This window comes from Micropterus dolomieu, linkage group LG06 (assembly GCF_021292245.1).
Source record: "Micropterus dolomieu isolate WLL.071019.BEF.003 ecotype Adirondacks linkage group LG06, ASM2129224v1, whole genome shotgun sequence".
Taxonomy (NCBI): Eukaryota; Metazoa; Chordata; class Actinopteri; order Centrarchiformes; family Centrarchidae; genus Micropterus; species Micropterus dolomieu.
The window spans coordinates 27,072,209-27,092,300 of record NC_060155.1 but is presented as its reverse complement, the minus strand read 5'-3'; the positions used below and the strand labels follow the sequence as shown (position 1 = coordinate 27,092,300).

Genomic DNA, 20,092 nt, shown 5'->3' with positions numbered 1-20,092 from the left:
GGCCTTTTATTGTGGCCAGCCTAAGGCACACCTGTGAGGTGGATGGATTATCTTGGCAAAGGAAAAGTTCTCACTAACACAGATTTTGACAGATTTGTGAATAATATTCGAGAGAAATAGGCCTTTTGTGTACATAGAGAAAGTCTTAGAACTTTGAGTTCAGCTCATGAATGGGGGCAAAAACAAAAGTATTGCGTTTATAATTTTGTTCAGTATAGTTGGTTTGTCACTACAAGCGACTTTCACATTACACGTGATCCTCGATTAGTGCGGCATGTAATTCACCCAACTGTCTTGAGTACCTTGCCAAAAATGTTTAATTTTGAAATGAGAAAATGTTTGCGAATTTTATCATGTTATGGTTCGTTTGTTTTTCCCTTTTGTCTCCCTCACCTGCGGATGATGTATTTCTTGCGAGGCTGTTTGATCTGGATGATGACAGAGATGATGAGCAGGATGATAACCAGGCCACAGGTTACACCAATGATAGTGAGGTTAGTGTGATCCAGCGTGTCCAGGATACTGGCTTTCCTCTTCTCTAGTTAGGGAGATAACATGGCAAAGAATGAGTCTATGTTCATCCACAGCCAATAAATGGCTTCTCAGCCTTTGTGTCAGGGTACCTTTGCAGTGATTCTCGTCCCATGGGTAAACACAGTTCTGGATACCGTTGCAGACTAGGGTGTTGTTGATGCACATGTTGCTATGGCAAAAGAAAGTGTCTCCTTCACACGGAGCTGAAAAAACAAAACAAAAAAGGGAGTCATGCAGCTGGTGTACCCAGTAGACTGAAAACAACCACATTTCAAACAGTGACAACCCAGACTTAAAGGGTTAAGGCTTAAATAGTCTAATTTCTGTTTACCTCACTGTCATTGTTAATATTACCACCAGATGGGCCAAAGTAATAACTTTTCTAATGAGTGTGAATTTACAGCAGCATTGATTTATGTATTAAGGGCAACAATTTGAACAAGAAAAGTAGTATCACTTAACATATTATGGAGAACATGTTGCCAAGTTTGCATATCCAGCAGAAACAGAGCAACATGAGCATTCACTTGGGAGTCATTTTGATATCTGCCCACCTAACGAATGGGAAGTCCAAGAGTCACTATGCATTTAGCTCTGCTTTGGTCATGTCCAGAGGGAAATAATAAATAATGACTCTTTAGCTGCTAAATGCTCCTCTATGTTCACCAGCTTGTTGTTACCTCTGTCATTTGGTGCTGCTCAGGTGACGTAGGCTACACACTGCAGGCCTTAATGCTCATTTCCTATTTAAGCAGCATGTACGTAACCCAGAAGAGAGCTCGTGGTCCGGTGGATTTCAGGTGTAAGAAAGGGAATTTGTGGGGGGCGATGATGGCGAGGTAGAGGAGGACGAGAGCCACATGTTTAATAATAGCTTTTTGTGGAGCTTTTTCCTTCACCGCCGCGCTGTCTTCAGCAGAAATGTGACAACAGCTGCTCTAGAGTGACATCAAAGTTGCATCAATTCCGACCTGAGTGGCGCGAGTCAGGTCGCATTTAAAAAGATCCAATCTGTATCGGATTTGGACCACATGTGGAAGTGGCCCAATTCCGAACTGGAAAAGATCAGATTCCATGTGACTTGGCCTGTTCACACTGGCATAAAAAGATCAAATCTGAGTCACATATGGGCAAAAAAATCGGATTTGGGTCATATTGGTCTGCAGTCTGAACGTAGCCTTAGAGGTCCTACAACCTCCAAATACGACTCATCTGAGCGTATCCTAAAATAGCGCCCCTACCGGTGGCATTTGTACATGTCTTCCAAAACGGCAATTTCTAACTGTTTCCTGACCGGACCTACATTTTGAATAATCACTTGACCGACGCCACATGACATAAACACACAGTGACACAATGGTTAGAGTAATGGTCATAGTTATCCAACGAAGGTTAAAGTCAAGGGCAACTGGACTTGGTTGAAGATACTGGAAGACGTTTCTTCCCTCATCCAAAGGACTTCTTCAGTTCTCTTCTTCAGTAATGGGTGAAAAGCAGCAGACTTACTATCCTTCTACCCAACTCACAACCATCGGAGTACAACTAAATGGACACATGTAATTTATTTTACCGGACCCTCTTGGGCCTCAGACCCACCTGCCATAGTCTCAACACATCCTGTGGGAAACACTGATTAAAAATCACATTTTGACAATTTAATTTATGCAATGGTAAAAAAAAAAAGGCAAACATTTGAATGTACTTGACAAACCTCTTCACATCACAATTAGACATTTGATCCATTGATAAAACAAAGATTCACAAACAGAGATTCACTCACGTTCATGGAAGGTTGTGAAGAGGATCTTGAATCTGCTCTTCCTGCTCCCCTCGTCTGCCCACAGTCTCACCACGCCTACAGAGGACGCCAGCATGACATCGTTGGCCACCGTGGAGCAGAATTTATTCTTCAGGTGCTCGACCGAACTGCTGCCGTCGTAGATGGCAACAAAGTTACGTTTGCACTCATTGGAGTTGTGCATCTCATATTCTAGAAAACGCATGTAGATCTGTGGGTAAAAAGTTGAGTACAATCAAGAAAAGGTGCAGTGAATGTTTGATGACATTTACTCCTCCACGATTATTTCCTTCTATTGCTTTTTAAAGAGACAGACCACATTTTAGTGAAGAAAGATGTAAACACCAAACTGATGCTGTTTAAATCATTAGCTTTTGTTGGCTTATGCTAACATTCAGTTATGTAATGTAATTAAGTTGCTCTACATTCACTCAAGTTCTTGTAACATACAGTACATATTTTAGTTACTTGTACATTACATAACTTATTAGATTTTGTGCTACTTTATACTACTTCTACTCCACTACACTGCAGAGGAAAATATTGTACTTTTAAGTTCATAACATATGATGCAATGTTATAGAAAAACTACCAAACAGTATAAAAAGCTGTCAAAGTAAGCTCCACCTTCACAACACTGAAGTGCTTCTTACATGTTATTCTGTCACTAGTAATATTCCAGTAGTATGTGAATAACAATATAACACTATGAATGGCAGTTAATTTTAAGAGACCGATTTTTACTTTTCATACATAAAAGAACATTTTGCCTCCAAAACTTGTGTACTGCACTAAACACACTGACTGAAATGTTAACTGCATTGGAGGACTGCCTTAGTGAGTTCAAAAAAACTGGATGTCCGATAATTTCCTTCAGTTAAACTCAGATAAAACAGAGATCCTCATCATTGGCCCCAAGCATTTGACAAAACATATTATGCCGTTCACAGATTGCCTTGGTTTATCAGATCAAATCAAGCCAGTGGCAAGGAATCTTGGTGTCTGGTTTGACAATGATTTATGTTTAGAGCATCACACCACAAAGCTGGTGCAATCATGTTTTTATCATCTTAGAAACATTTCTAAAAATCCGACCTTTTTTAACTTTTAAAGATACTGAGACCATTTTACACGCTTTTATTTCTTCACGTTTGGACTATTGTAACAGTCTCTTTTCCTGCCTGAATCGAAAATCTATTGATCGGCTACAGTATGTTCAGAATACAGCTGCCAGGCTTTTAACTAGAACCAAGAAACTTGAGCATATCACTCCTGTTTTGGCCTCGTTACATTGGCTCCCAGTATGTTTTAGAATTGATTTTAAGATTTTACTGATTACATTTAAGGCTTTGCATGGTCTCACCCCTTGCTATACTACTAGTACCCTATATACCAGCTCGTAACTTGAGATCCTCAAGTAAGGGGCTTTTAGTGGTCCCAGAGACCCGGCTGAAACTGAGAGGGGACAGAGCCTTTGCAGTTAGGGCACTGAGGGTCTGGAACAATCTACCCGAGGAAATTAGGTCAGCTGAATCAGTCTCTTTTAAATCCCTTGTTATAACATACTTTTATCGAAGAGCATTCCCTGATTTTACCTGATTTTGTTTGAAGTATATTTTAGTGACTTTTGTTTCTTGTATTGTTTTATATATATTTTTATTTTATAATTTCTTAATGTTAAGCACTTTGTAATGTTTGGTTTTAAAAGTGCTCTATAAATAAATATTATTATTATTATTATTATTATTATTATTATTATTACTTTTACTGGTACACACAATGTATGTTAAAGATATAGCGTTGGGTTTACTCTCTCTACAAGCAAACAAGCAGTGGCAGGAAACTCCCCCTGAAGTTTTTGTTCTTTGTTAAAAAGTTGAACATTTGTGTAAAAAAAAAAAATGTAACAAGGTTTATTTAGGCCTATACAATGCTTGTATATATATTTATATATTGCTGTTTGGTAACTGTCCCTCATTGACCTTTTATTTGTATAGTGTCTCATGTGTTAGAGAGGTTAGGCTGTTTGTGTTAAGTAAATGTTACATTCTGTGAGGTTGTTGTGAGAAGGACAACATGTCAGTTAATCGTGCCTTTGAAAATAGACTTGCTTGCATGCCATAGTAGGTTTTGGTGTAACTTCCCGAAAGTTACATTCATTTCATACACAAATAAGTGCAAACTGCAAGTGACAAACAGCTACATGTAACACCACCACCGGTTTGACATATACAGACCCTAGCTCTTGGTGGAGCCTTGATGAACCACCTGCAGTCTACAGCCTCGGTCTGCAGCGCCTGGCCCTCTCCGGCTATCTGTGTGGATTCTACAAAGCCTTCTGGACCGCTCAGCTCAAACTCACAAACTGTGGATAACAACATGTTTCTGTTAAAGTAATACTAGGTTTGGTGGTAGATACCTAGTATTTGACTGACAAATGTAGCAACAGTTTGGGCCGTATTATCCCTTCAACAAAAATGAGGGCTCAGACATAAAATAAATATAGGTAATAATTTGTATGAACAAATATGTGATTCAGTTAGCAGTATTACATTTAAACAAAGCTCCTGACCTGTAGCAGGTCTAATATTATGTTTTGACATAAAAACACAAGTTGAATACTCACATGGCAGAGCCGGCAGTTCCCCGAGGTCTTTGAACTCAGGATCTAAAAGCAGAACAAAATATCGTTAGAAACTAATAAATCTTTGTAACATGTACTCAAGCCTTTCCACAATTAGGGGCCACATGAAAAAAATGGGCTGCAAGACAAAGTCCCACATTAACACAAATTCCAACACTACATACATCAACCCCACAAAATACAATTCATGTTGTTAACAGAGATGAGCTTCAAATATGTTCTTTTTAAAATTGATTTTAACCTGGATATTTATAAGTGGATGTTGTTGTAGATCCTGTAATTGTCGATGTTTAGTATTTCTTACACAGTATGCTTGCACTTTTATCACTTTCAGTGGCAGAAGCTGGTCATTTCAGCCATTTATCATCACTTCTAGCGATCGACTTTGACTTCTCTGCTCACTTGTATGTAGAAAGACTGGAGTGTGTGCCCTTTCACAGACCCTCATTTAACATTTGCTTTTTTATTAAGCACAACCACAATCTTTATTGTGACTGGACACTAAAAATACAAAAAAATCAGCCTGACACAAATGTATAACCTTATCTGTTATCTTATTTTTCTACTAAATGCACACACCTGGTCATCAAATAATAATTTCTATTTTAGTACTTCCTAGTACTAGTACACATGATTGAGAATCACATATGTAGATACTACACAATCCATCTGATCCACTTGCTGACAGTTGGTTGGACAGTTTTGCGCAGATTGGTAAAATCATCTAAACCTCATCTGAAGCAATTGAAACGTGTGCATGCAATATTCACTGCAACAAATGTGGTCTAGGAAAAGGTTAGAGATTCAAAAAAAATCTATTACAAAGGGGAAAAAAAACTTAATACCACAAAATAACAATGACAATATTAAAGACATATTTCAAAACACAACACAGCTGGTCAAGGTTTCCATAATCTATGTGCTAGAACATTGCTCTGCCCTCATTTAAACTCTCCTGAAACCCCGATGCCCTTCACCAAAGAAAAAAAACACACACTTAGCATTAGACAGGGAAGAGAAATTGTGTTCTAAACCTTTGTGCTGATGAATCAACGTGCTAGGTGGATTATAAATCCTGATATATCAGCTTAGTTCGGGAGAGATTAGGCTCCACCAGCAGCGACGACGTGGTGATAAAAACATCATTTCTTTTCAAACTTCTCCTGGAAGTACCAGGTTCAATATTAACCACGTACAGGAAAAATGTGTTTTAAAGGATGCAGTGTGGAGTGGAGAGTAAGGATTTATTAAATGCAGTTTATTTTAAAACCACAGTTTCTCTCAAAATATTTGTATCGTTGATCGTTGTTGTGATGTAAGATGTGCAGGTGATGGTTGAGGCTCAAATAAACAAGGACTGTTATTAATCCTCTCATGTTTCCTACCCCTGCTTCATGTCTGCTTTAGACATGTCCAGATTATTCAGATTCATTCCTCTCTGTGTGTGTGTGTGTGCGTGTGTGTGTTGCAATGCTGCATTTCCAGAGGCTTTATACCTAATATGAGAAAAGAAAATGTAAATATGAGATGAAGGCAAGATTTAGAATGTTTTATGTAAAACCTCTCATAATATTATTCAGTTTGAAAATGTTTGGTACACACAAGAACACTGACTATTAATACAACATAGAAATTTACTTAACTACCATGGAATCAAATAACATAATTGGTATGATATTTCACTATTGGATGTTTTTGAATTTTCCACTTTTCCACTGATATGTCTAAAGATCTTAAATCTCCAGAATTTCTGAGCATGCACTTTGATAAAGGATGGGCAGAGACTGAATTATGTATATTGACTAGGCCTATGTATGGCAATTAATTTAAACTCCCAATAACAGTTTACTTGGGGACAAGCTATTAAAATTGTTATGACCTTATATATTATTAGGTTATTGCCGTTATGTGACTAAACAGTTTCCTATTTACACACCCAGCAGATATTAGCAACATTAGCATTAGAGTTTGTCTACCTGATGAATGTAAGCCAACTCCTGAGAAAATAAGGAGCAAAGTTAATCGGGGGACATCAGATAAGGATGAGGCACAGCTTAATGTATGATTACATTACTAAAGCAACAATGAGGCTGCATACATGAATAACAGGTATTAAAGATACCCTGTGGTCCCCTTTATTGGCACTGTGGAACAATTAATTAGTGAGTGGGTCCCTGTTTTGTTTGCCCAAAGCATGCACACTGAATGTAAACTTAATCTTTGTTTGTTTTTAAGAAAACTCCATGGGGCACCTTTAAGTTTTGTTAAATAACTTGCACACACACATAAAAGTCAGCATTATGTATTACTGTGGTTGCAGAATGTGTCTGCAATGGTCCACTGCCCTGCTAACCAGCCTACATTAAATGCATTTTGCTATAATTTGCAGAGCCCCAAATTACCTAAAAGGTGATTTTCTTTTATCTTGCATGCACAACATATTAACTTACGCTTGTGTGAGTAGTTTTTCTGGAGTGTTACACCTCAAAATGTGCTCATGGTCTTTCACAATGCTCACAACTACATAAAGAAATCCATAAAAAGTAAAATTATAAATCCTCCTTATATGGCTATAACATGCTTAAATACAAAAGGCATCAAAGTTAAAGTGAATTTAGTATGCATTTACCCTTTTTAAAAAGTGCACTTTTTTTTAAACGTGTCTAAGCACGAATGCATGTGGGTAAATTAATTCTCCCCTGCCACCGGTGATGAGTGGAGTAAGACAGGAGATTAGCATTTGGCACGGGAGACTCATTACATTTGATGTAAACAGACAGAAAACAGCTTAATGAAAAGTAATGAAATAAGGGAAAGGGATGGTTCATGTTTTGGGGACAGGCGCTTGTCCAAGTGGTTCTGTTTCTGAAAATGTATACAATTACGTATGCTTAGTAAGTTGTTAACACTTGGTGTTGGTAAGGTACTGTAAAATGTTGTGAAATAATACAGAAACTGTGCAAGAAAAAAAGCACTGGGCCCCGACACAAACAACCTCAGCCCCCAAGCAACTTAAAAACTGTGAGTGCGTGGGAAGGACTCACAGGACTGTAGTCTAAAACTGGGACATCCCTTGCAAAATCAAAATGTAATGTACAGAGTCTCAATCATGTTTTAAGAAAGAAAGAAAGAAAGAAAGAAAGAAAGAAAGAAAGAAAGAAAGAAAAAAGATGGCTGAAGGACAGAGGGATGCAGATTAATCTTTGCCCCTCGTCAGTGTAGGTGGCCTATAAAATCTGCTGTTAATAAAGCCTCTTCCTCGGACTCCCTTAAGCTGCTACTGCGGCTCAGCGCTGACAAGCTGTATTCCCCTGAAGACAAGCTTTCATTAACTGTGTGTGTGTGTGTGTGTGTGTGTGTGTGTTTATATATATGTGTGTGTTTGAATAAATGCTCCCTTCCCTTGTCAGCTGCAGCTGGTGTGCCTGCACTACAAATGGAAATGAGAGTATATTCCCTGCAGCGTACAGTATTAAAGTTGCAATATGAAACTTCTTGACATGTCATGCAAAATAAAAAACAGCTTATATGGTACACTGCCCCACGTCTTTTAATACAATTTAAATATTACAGGGTTTCTCTGTAGTATTGGTCTTATTCAAGTGCATATAACACTGTGGATAATGTGTGTTTTAATTGGTCCTTTTGGCTACCCTAATGGGGCAAAGACAGAGAGGGAGAGACTGTGTAAAAACGGTAGCCAGTTTTGGCATGTGGCAGCCAACAATGTTAAACTCACAGCAGGGTGGTGGATTGGGAAAGTGCCAAGGAAAGGAGTCGAAGGCTTAGAGCCGTAGTAATACTCTAAATATCATCGCCCCCCCAGCCAGCCAGAGCTGCAGCTGGGATGATACAAGAACAACAATATAGCAGAAGTATTTCCATGCTTTTGCCACACTCCCAAAAGGAAGTGACACCTCTTTTGCTTCCTAAATGCTGTTTACTTCAGTGAAAAAAAGCAAAGCTGGCATAAGGGGTGTCTCCTTTATGGCAGTAGTGCGGGATCTCTGTTTAAAATGGCTATAGAGCGACGTACGGTCAAGTCGAGTCAACAAAACATCAGACTTTTACACAAGACAGTTGTTTGTTTCCTGTTTTTTTTAAAGCATGACAGTCATTTCTTAACCTTAACCAAGTGTTTATTATTGCAATCATGATGACAAGGCTCCCATAACTTTAACAAGAGTAATTTAAACCCAAATCCTGATCTTTCCCGGAACCTAACCAAGTCGCGTTTGTGCCTTAAACTAACCAAACCTTAACCAAAGCATCGTCACATCATAAAACAGATTTATTTTTAAAACAAGCGAGTGTTGTTTGAAGTGGCAACAAATTCAACACTCCTTATTCTGAATCAAACCAGTTCCTGACACGCCTGCTTTTTTTTCAGCGATTCAAATAAAAGTTAATTATTATTTATTATTCATTTTTACCTCTGCCAAGAAGGCTATGTTTTGGGTGCCATGAAAACATAGGCCTGACACCGGTGTCTAGGGCAAAATGAAAGTTGTAATTAAATGGTGTGCCGCAACTAAACATAAAACAGCTGCCTCAAACATCACTGTAGAAACAAATGCAGCAGGTAAATTGACAAACATAGCCAGACACATCAATGACATAACTAAATAGATTTGGTTTTTGGTTTTTCAGGTTTATCCTTTAATTTGTTTCCTGTCTGTAGTGGTTGCGCTTGCAGATTTGCATATCACAAAAAACTGGACTATTGGCTTTAGCGGAGGTCTGCGCCCTCTAAGTGCCCTTCTAGTTTAAAATAGATGAATTAGGAGTAAATGAAATGGCAGTTCAGATTGATTATCAGGCCACCTAGCCACTGGAATTTTGATGCAAATTTCACAAAATCAGAACAGATTCTGAAACCGAATTACTGATTATGATTTTGAAAAATGCTTTTCAGATGGATCCTTACATTCCTTCATGAATTTGTTCCTCCATAATTATGATTATGTGACAATAGAACAAATTGGACACACTACTTTCCTTTCTCTTGCACTTAACAGCTCTGGCTAGGTTTGGGTAAGGTTAAGTTATGATAAAGCTTTGGTTTAGAGTGAAAGAAGCACTAATTGTTTTCTTCCATTAGGTGCTGGGCAGGTAGCGCACAGTGGGTTTTTTGCATGTTGATGCTGGAAGCAAGGTTGCAAAACTTAAACAATGGAGGAGGGAAGGGTGAGTGCAGAATCAGGTGATAATTGTTAGGGTCATATCATGCATTTTTAATATATAAATATTGATAAGTGCAGCTTAAAGGCCATGTTCAGATATGCAGCCCGCTCATTCAGATTTACTCACCTTGTGTGAAGTTATACCGGGCAGCGAAACCAATGGCCTCCAGTTCACTATCAGCCACAAACTTGATGTAGAGGTATCTCCCACTGGAGCGGACATATGCTGGGATTTCCTGCCCACAGTAGCGACCGATGATGGGCGAGAAACCAAAGGGCCCATCACGGACCTCGATGTGGTCGAACTTACACTCCCAGGATGGCTCTATGGAATACTTCTCATCAAAGAATAAGTCGACGCACTGTCGGGGAGAGGCTGGAGCAGGAAGAGAGGTTAAGAGAAGGGGAGATTAAGGAGGGCTGGAAAGTCAGTGAGAGGCTAAAAAGAAAGAAGATGAACGCCTCACCTTCTATGATGTAGACACATTCCCTCTCAGGTGGGTATTTCTCAGGGTAGTTGGGTGAGGTGAAATACCCTCCTTCAGGCTCCTTAACCCAGGTCCCACACTCCCCAGCTGGCGTCACACCTGAGTTGTTCTTCACTGGAAACACAGGTAGACAGTGCACAAACAGATAGACAGACAGATTAAAGTGTTTAGCTCACCACGTGTTGGACAGCTGATATTATTTATCTTCTTTTTATATGTCTGAAAATGCAATTTAGAGTATATAAAGTGTATACTGGTTGTTGTATGGACTGTACTTTATGTCATATTAGAGACAGTAAATATAACTTTCTGGGATGTACATTTAAGTTGAGTTTGTTTAATCATGTTGCTGTGCTTGTCAGGATCAAAAAGCTAAATCAATTTCCTAATTTTTACTGTGGAAGATTACACACATAATCAATCCAGCCATTACTCATTTTGACACTTTAAATCACAAAGAGGAAAGATTATTATTTTTTATCATCTAGTAATGTACTTCCAAGTTGAAAGATGATGAATCGGCTGTCGTTCTACCCAATCTCGTTTTCTGGCTTTGTTAGAATATACCCAACTTGCCGATTAGTTAGAGTTTGATCTTACTAGATTGGATAACAGTACTTTGGATTAGACAAAGTGCAGTGATCTCACTCACACTAGGCATAGTTCTGAGCTAAGACAGCAACTAATGATTCATTTTTATTATTTTGTTTTAAGTCGATTAGTCTATAAAATGACATGGTGACATCTCTAATGATGCAGCCTACTTTGTCTGACATTGTTGAATAATAACTGATTTAATTGCTCACGAATGAACTGGTCAGAGTAAGGCATTAATCAACTCTTATCTGAACCACATTCATCTTTGTTTTCATAGTAAGCAATGCAACACACTGATTTATATGAACCACAATGAACACCGGAAGTCATGGTTAAAAGTGAAGAATGAAGGGTGACTCAGGATGTGATATGATACCTTGAGCTTTTGTTTTGGTGGCAGAGGTGCCTGACAGCTCAGGTGAGATGAGGCTTGCTGCTAAAGCTGAGAGAAGAGCATAGGTGAAACATTATGATGTTTTTTGCAACTTGTCATCAGACCACTGAATGGTGATAATTGGCCTAAACAAAAAAAAAAAGAAAGAAAAGAAACAAAGCTGGAATAAATACCAGAAGGGAGAAACTAACAATATAGTCTACAGCATTATAAACCAGGGTGGTTATGATTTTTCAATAAGTGTGATGTGTCTACCGATTATGAAATATAAATACAGCTGTAAACTTACCGATGTGAAGCAGAAGTTTGTGCACCATTTCTGTTCCCTGGGGTGCTCTGTCTGAAATATTGCCATTAAATTGTCCTGACTATAACACGGACGTCTATGATCACGTCCCGTTAATGGGGGGTGGGGGGAATATTCTTCAGCCCATCAGTTCCTCACAAAATGCGCCAAATCCGATAGCAAAGTTCGACATTTTCGCTCCTCTCTCTCCGTGTGTCTCCGCAAGAGCTCAAAGGATTAGGCTCTCGTCCGCCACAAACCTTCACAATTTTTGCTCCACCTTTAGGCTGCATTAATCCTCTCACAAGATATACGGCCATTGACAAAGCTGCGCCCGTGTAAAGCGGCCAAGGCAACTGACAACTGCCTGTGCGTGCGTGCGTGCGTGCGCCCGCGGGTCATTAGTCCCTATTCACCCCTCAACACAGCACTATTATCAAAGATACAATTTTTCAAAATCCAATATTTTCGAAATGCTATTTAATTTATATTAATTTTTTTTTAGATGATTGTTAAAGTTTTAAGTAGCCTAAATCAAAAATGCATTAATCATGGACCAAATAAAAGATTTAAATCTCCTTGGACTGAATGTACAGTGGTTGTGCTTCAGTGGTGTAAAAAACTTAGGCAACTAAATTGTTACCTAAGATTCTTTACTTACTTACTTCAGGTACAGTATGTGCAATGAGAAAACTTCTGTTTTGAATTGGTGCCATATAAATAAAACTGAACTGAATGCATCATTACTGGCAACAAATAGGAGGCAGCATTTCAACTCCTTTCTCCTCCTCATCCTCCCCTCAGTCAGGCTACTCTTTCTGCTCTTCTTTTCTAATCACAGAGTTTATCATTATAATAACCTCATAAAAGCTTGACTCACTATTGCAGCTCAATGCACAGGTGGTATTACTACATGGGGTGGGCCAGGGCCAGCTGGTTAGCATGCTAACTTCAGTAGATATACATACATACATCTTCAACATGATATCAGAGCTATTACGTCTTTAAATTTTGTTTATGTAAGTTAATTTTTTTATGTTTAAAATGTATTTCTGGCCAAATCTTACACATTGTATCTTTAAGTAAAAGTAGCAATAGGCTACAATGTAAAGGAAGAAGACCAGCACTACAGGGGATGAGGAGAAGAAGTCAAACGCAACAACATTGTGATCCCATAAGTGTCTGGAGTTTCACATCCCTGTGTTTTTAAACCCAAGAACACACTGAGACAGATCCTGGTCCACCCTAAAGACCGCACACCCAAAAACAAGAAAAATAATGGAGTGTATGTGGTCCAATGCACAGACCTGTATATTGGGGAAACTAAAGCCTAGTTCACACTACACGATTTTTAGCTCGATTTGCCACTTGGCGAGCTCGAGCTTTGATCGGGGTAAATCAGCGGTTGATTGGCGGTCGCCAGTCGTTATGTGTGAACTACTCAATGACGCATTTCTGACACATGGCTGACGTCTGCCAGATATCTAGCATGCCAAATATTTGGCGGAGTCGACTGGCCAACTCCTCAGGTCAAGAGTCAGCAGTTTATTTACATCTGAAGGACAGATGACGTTTGAGGACCACCAAGTGCACATTTTAGACAGAGAGGATGGATGGTTTGAAAGAGGTGTCAAGGAAGCCATCTACACCAGGGTTGAGAAGCTGTGGCTAAACAGAGGAGGGGGTCTACGCCACCACTTATCCCCCACTTACAATGCTGTCCTTTCATCACTTCCAAGGAAACTGAACAAGCATTTCCTCTTGGCCTCACGTGAAGATGCCAACGATGGTCGTTCAGACGCGGCCACGGGTGGTTCTAATGACCATAACAACCGTCGTACCACAGCCAGGAGCACTAACAAACCAGCAGGATCGATGATCCTGGCAAACAGTCCCACAGAGACTGAGTTTTCCTACTGGTCATTTCAGAACTGAAGAAGTTTCTTGGATGAGGGACGAAACATCTTCTAGTGTCTTCAACCAAGTCCAGTTGCCCTTGACTTTGAGCGTCTTTGGCTAACTATGACCTGGATGACAGAACCTTCACAGACATCCTGTATTCAAAAGATCACCGTAAATTTATCTGCAAAATGTTGCCTCATTACCCTGTGGATGGGGTGGAAGGATGGACTTTCACCCAGGAGACATCTGTTTAAGTCCTGTGTGCAAACCAAAAAGAGACTTACTTTATGGCTCAAATGTAACATTTAAAGGTTCAGTGTGTACATTTTAGTGGCATCTAGTGGTGAGGATTGCAAATAGCAACCAGTGGTTCACGACGCGTTCACGTGCTCCTCGAGTAGTGAAGTCGTTCTTCTGACTTCAGTGTGTGTTCAGTCTGAATGTGGAATCAACATGGACGCTGCTACAAAGATGTGTTGGATAAACATAATCAGAGTATATAAACAACACGCAGACATCTAGTTCACTCTACATGGACAGAAAACTAACTGTTTTAACCATGTTACAAATGACATGTTTGCAAAATATATATAGGCCTATACAATACGTGATTTTGCACAAATCAAAGCTCAGTATACCTCTTTATGTGCCATGTACACTTTATTCCTCTTGTTGCAATTAAGATTCAAGGAAGAAAAAAAGATTATGATTATTCCGACACCACATCGATGCACCATCACTCAAAGCCAGCAGGAGAAGCTTGAGTGTCCAACACGCTCTGTCGACTCTTGTGCTAATTAATACGTGTGGGCCTCCATTTGTCCACATTTCTCTTCTTTTCTTACTTCTAATAAACCGCCGACTACTACTACTATTAACGTTACTTGTTGTTGTTCTTCTTCATCGTACGTATTCAATGTAGTGATGCGCTCTGTAGCTACTATGGAAACATGGCGGCGCAACATGGCGATGTCCATGTAAGAGGACCCGTGGCGTATGTAGATAGAAATGGCAGGTAAGAAAAACATAACAGTTCATTATGTATTAATATTTTTATATATTTATGTACACAACATTATCTTCCGTTGTAATACGTCTGCACAACACAAACCCGGAGTAATGTAAATGTAAATATTTGCGACATTCTCTGTAAATAGTTGGATTATTTTTCTCTAATCCTTTTATTATTTTTATATAACTTACATTCTTTATTCCATATTTATATATTTCTAGGTTTATTTATGTCAACTGTATGTTTGTCCACGAGTAGCACCTTATTCTTCATACCTTATTATCAAAGCAAATTCCTCGTATGTGTAAAACACTACGTGGCAATAAAGCATCTTCTGATTCTGAATCATATTACTGTAGCTGGATTAAAGATGATAATGATGATGATATTCACCATGCACGGACCTAAACAGGAATAACACATTCATAATTGTATTTAGCCAAGGTAGCAGTGTGGCTTCAGAGATGACAGTGTCAGTCTGTCAGTTGATCAACCACTTTGGTCTGTACTAAAATATAGCAATGACCTTTAGATGGATTGCTGTGAAATTGCTGTGAAAAGGATGTGTCCTAATGACTGTTGTGATCCCCTGATCTTTTTTGTAGCATCACCAGCAGGTCAAAGTATTCACTTCTCCTGTGAAATAGCTCAACTTCCAACTTTTGTACATTTGGTTACTGATGTATCCCAATGACCGGATGATGAAGCCCTGACCTTTGCTATTGTGCCCTAGGTTGACTGTTAGATGGTCTGCCATACAATTTGGTACAGACCAAAATGAAGCAAAGACACAAATATTTGTTTATACATAAAAATGCGCACACATGAACGACTAAGGTTTTACAAATTTGGTGTTACGAGAGTGGAACTAAAATATCGACTTTAGGGGAGACATGACGTCACACAACAACAATGGCAGCTTCTCGTGGAAGAACACTAAAAGGCAACATAAAGTATATTTCTGTGTATATAAATTAGGTATTAAGCTAATTCATGATATGTACTGAAACCTGTTCTGCATGTAAATTGATGTAGAAATGTTGCTAGGTAATGCCAATGTTATTAGGTAGCTGACTGCAGTAAAGAATCGCAGTTATTCAGTAAAATGTTAAAAACGCCAAAATATTTGAAAACATCTACAAACTTTACTGACGTTTAAGGATTACCACTTCAGTCACTTGTTCTGAAAACGGCCATAATTTTAATTAACACCAAGGGCAGTGCTGAGGGTGCAACTGGGCGTACACTTGCCTAGGTGCGTTTCCAAGCTTGGGGGCTTAGCCCAGCACAGAAATCTTTCATGTTTTAACCCCCCATTGCCACCTACCCAAAGTAGGTCTATAAAGCAACAGGAAATTATATATATAGCCTACATTTATTATGAAATTTATAATTACCATTGATAATAATTTACACTGATATTAAATTGAGGGGGTCTGGGGGTCCTCCCCCTGAAAAAATTGGGCTTTAAACAATTCATTTTCTGCGTTCTGGTGAATTTCTTTGCACAAATTTATTGAGGAAATGTCTCAGGTGACAATTCAAAATAAGAAGAATATAGTGTAATATAATGCATTGAGGCTGTCAGATATGTTTCAACTGTAGATCAACTTTTCTCATTTAATTTAACCACAGCTGAGTCTACATACATGCAGGCATGCCTGAAGTACCTTAAAGTCTTTTGAAATGTGCATATGGCACCTTTTCACCTCAATGATAAATTAGCTTAATTATTAGCTTAATCTGAATTCAGAATTATTTATTGATGAAATATTCGATAGGGGGGGTCTGTGTGTCCTCCCTCAGAAGATTTTGAGCATTAAACACTAAATTCTTGAGACATTTTCTGCACCAATTTACGGTGGAAATGTCTTTATTTTTATAAAGGGATGGACAAAATTTAGGTTGCAGGTGACGATTCGGAATATAAAAATAGAATATAATATAATGCAGTAATCAGTAGCTTATTAATTTTTTTTTTTTTTTTAGCTCATATCGGTTATTTTCACGCATTTGGCGAATTATTATTATTTTTGGTCCACAACACAAGAAACAGCTCCAGCAGAGGGGGAGGGAGTGGGTGCTGTAAGAGATGTGATTGGGCCAGCCCAATGTCAGTATAGGCCTGATGCTTTATGGGCCGATCGTTGGCCCATTTTTTAAAAACAGTTAGGACAATATAAATAAATAATTTGACTTGTAGCCTACTGGATGAGATGATCGCGCTGCTCTTCATCAGAGGAAGAAAACCGAAACTGAAAACACTTGTGATCAGACAGAAATATCACCACAGTTCAACACAAATGTTTACTTCAGAAAGAACACAGAGACAGATGAGAGTAAAACAGGAAGTAAAGCATGCGACAACACACAAGGATGGAATACAACAGAGAACAAGGAACAGGAGCATAACAAAGCAGTAACAGTATTTTTCCTTGCACGTTTGGACAGTTGACCAGTGAACTACTCTGCCCATTTTTTGAGTGCATTGGCCTTCAGGTCAAAATCTTCTCTTTGAGCTGTCAGTAATTCCCTCTGTCTGTCAAAATCAAAAGAGGGACTGTTGACGACATCTAGCCAGACTAGCCTGGCAATGAAATGCAACCATGTCTTTGGTATGTGCCTATTGAATGGCTGACATCGTTTAAAAGCTTCTTGCGTGTTTGATTTCTGCACTTCAGCCAAAAAAACTTTGCTAGCTGCTTCTGGGTCGCAGTTGAGACTGAAGACAACTGAGTTTTCTGGGGGAGGGATGCGTCTCTTTCTGGTTTTGCTGACATGAGCTTCATCAACTCCAGTTTTTGCGGTGCTTTCTGTAGGAAGTGGTTTTCCTTTTGTCTTCTGCAGCACATTTACAGATTCAGTTATCTCATCTACAACTGAAGAGTTGGAAATACGGAGTAGGTGAATACGCAAACTCATTTCAAATAAGTGCCCAAACATGACGTTGACCCCTGTGATGTCACCGCTGTCCTTGATCTCGCTGTTTTCCACAGATTGGATGTCAGTCCCGAGCTGCTTCAAGTACCTTTGTAGATAAACACACACAAGAAAATTCCAAATTTCACAAAATGACAATATACTGCACATGTATTCAATAATAGCAAACTAATTTGTGCTCACCAATGAACAAATGCATGTGTTTCTTTAATTCAACTAGGTTGGAAAATAAACAATTTTGTACAACCAACTGTGCCTTGAACGCAAAAAACTCTCTCTCTCTTAACAATTTCCCATGTCATTTGTGTTTTTCAGTTGTTCCTCTCATGTGTGGTTTAACGGAATAGATTTACTTTTACTTTAACAGCTGTCTAGGCCACATAACTGCCAGCATTTCATGTGCGTAGCTACTACCCTAAGCATATTTTTACTCATCAAGTCTATTTTCTTTCTAGTGTTGACCCTGACAGTGTCAGAGCCCTAGGCGAGATTTGAAATGTGGTGGAAACGTCTTTATCTTTATAAAGGGAAACCCAAAATTCAGGCTGCAGGTGACAATTCAAATTATTAAAAATTAATACAATATAACAGAGTAAGGTTTCAGGCATTCTGTAGATATTTTAAATATGTTTTCTCCTGTAGACCAACTTTTCTACTTTAATAAAATCCCTGCTGACTCTGTACAAATGCTGAGCGTTCCCTCCTCTTTAAAGTATTTTGTTTAGCAAAGTAACCTCTTTAAATAGGTGGCACCTTTTCACCTCAATGATAATTTAATTCATTTTAATTCAGTTATAAACTCCTGGACTTTAATAGCTCATTTGTTTCAGCAGGTTTTCTCATGTTCAAAACTTTCTGCAAATTCAGAATCCCTCCCACATATCTGTGTTCTCTGACATGTCCAGAAAAAATGCATCATCATTTAATTCTGCCTGCTCTTTACTTGGCTGTACCTTACGTTATTGCTCTGCTGGTAGTGTCCACCAAAGCGTTTTTTTTCTGACGCCAGCGTCTTTTTTAAATTCATTCCAATGGGAGCGCCTCGTTTTTCCAAGCTGGTAAAAACGGCAGGAGCGTGACGAGGAGCTGAGCGTTTTTTTTCCAGTCGCAGAGATGTTCAGCTTTGGGAAAAACGCTGCGCTCGTCTCTGTCACTTTTTACCCAGCCGTCCAATCACAGTGCAGGAGCACATCGGATTTTGAACGAAATGATGTGCCTATTCGCCGAGGTGTTTCCTCACCCGCAAAATCTCATGAATCCACGTACAGACAGTCTGTGCGCTCATGTTTCAGCCTTCTCTTTATGCAGTGCAAGGGCCAGAGCAAGTAGGCCTATGTACTTTATGGTGACATTTTTACATTCAGTAAAATTAAGTAGGCTACCCTACTTGCAGCACCTCCACGGAAATTATGTATCATGGGAACCACAGCATCTCGAAAAAAAACACTGCACCTCCAAAACGCACACTAACGCTCCCAGCTAGGCATTTTCAGAACAGCATGTGGCGTTTTCAGCTGGCAAAAAACGCTTTGACTTTGGGCTTTTTCACTTTGCAAACCTATTACATGCACAAAAAGGTATATAACAGGACTCACAGTGCGAGGTGCACTTGATTCCAATAACAGCTTACTCCAGTGTCGCATCAGATGTGCTGCAGTGATTCAAATTTTTCTCTTGTGGCGCCCCTTACGTTTTGCGCCCTAGGCACCCGCCTATGTCGCCAGGATGGCCCTGTGCATATGTACGTACATCTCACACAGTTTGTTATCAAATGAAAGGAGGGCGAGCCACAACCATACCTCTCTGACTCCTCTCTCATCCTGGTGGGGTTGTTCGCAATGTGGGGTACCAGCCTCAGGTACTCGCTGACCGTGGAGACAGACGGTGGGTAGTACCCTCTCAAGCTTTTGACAAATAAACCTGGAATGGGCCCTGATTCTGACTCCCACTCTCCCCTGACCCGTCTGGCAAGAGTGTCAAACAGCACAGCCAAAGACAGGGCCACTACCCCCACCCCGCCAAGAGTGACGTTGCCCTCCCTGCCAAAAGTGGTCCTCAGGCCCTGGGTGAAGTCGTCCAGCTGCTTGGGGGTCAAAGAGGACTGCACTGCCTCGTAGTGGTTCCTCAGGTGAAGTGAAGAATTCATTGACAGCATGTTCTTGAAAATCGGATTAGGATTGTAGTTTGGGAAAGGGCAGATATCTCGAGCGACGGAGGCCAGGAGGGCTGCATCCTCTGCAGGGCACTGCATGTTCCCCATCTTGATGTGAATTTGTCAGTCAGAGATTTGAATGTTCTCTGCTAAAAAGATTCA

The 20,092-nt window shown here is 39.5% G+C and overlaps 2 protein-coding genes across 2 annotated transcripts in view; both read right to left on the bottom strand.

The window, feature by feature from the left end:
• The window catches only part of LOC123972736 (neuropilin and tolloid-like protein 1), a 15,439-nt gene extending 3,484 nt beyond the window's left edge, over positions 1–11,955 (bottom strand). The window contains exons 1-9 of the mRNA XM_046052373.1: positions 11,928–11,955; positions 11,621–11,686; positions 10,627–10,761; positions 10,287–10,535; positions 4,959–5,000; positions 4,570–4,697; positions 2,315–2,543; positions 624–737; positions 394–538 (exon numbers count right to left, since the gene is read on the bottom strand). Coding sequence (XP_045908329.1) covers positions 394–538; positions 624–737; positions 2,315–2,543; positions 4,570–4,697; positions 4,959–5,000; positions 10,287–10,535; positions 10,627–10,761; positions 11,621–11,686; positions 11,928–11,955 — 1,136 coding nt within the window. The remainder of the gene's footprint in view (positions 1–393; positions 539–623; positions 738–2,314; positions 2,544–4,569; positions 4,698–4,958; positions 5,001–10,286; positions 10,536–10,626; positions 10,762–11,620; positions 11,687–11,927) is intronic.
• A 5,176-nt stretch (positions 11,956–17,131) lies between these two features.
• Positions 17,132–20,092, bottom strand: LOC123972791. The gene is made up of 2 exons (XM_046052452.1): positions 19,578–20,092; positions 17,132–17,866 (listed from the first exon to the last, which is right to left on the bottom strand). Exons 1-2 carry the CDS (start codon positions 20,036–20,038, stop codon positions 17,302–17,304), a joined length of 1,026 nt encoding a protein of 341 aa, XP_045908408.1. The 5' UTR covers positions 20,039–20,092; the 3' UTR covers positions 17,132–17,301.

What these genes read in the sequence shown, in the direction of transcription:
- LOC123972791 (XM_046052452.1), bottom strand. Translation starts at nt 20,038, where the DNA reads ATGGGGAACATGCAGTGCCCTGCAGAGGATGCAGCCCTCCTGGCCTCC. An exon ending in ATGAGAGAGGAGTCAGAGAG is followed by an intron (nt 17,867 to 19,577) that starts GTATGGTTGTGG and finishes TTATCTACAAAG; the next exon opens with GTACTTGAAGCAGCTCGGGA.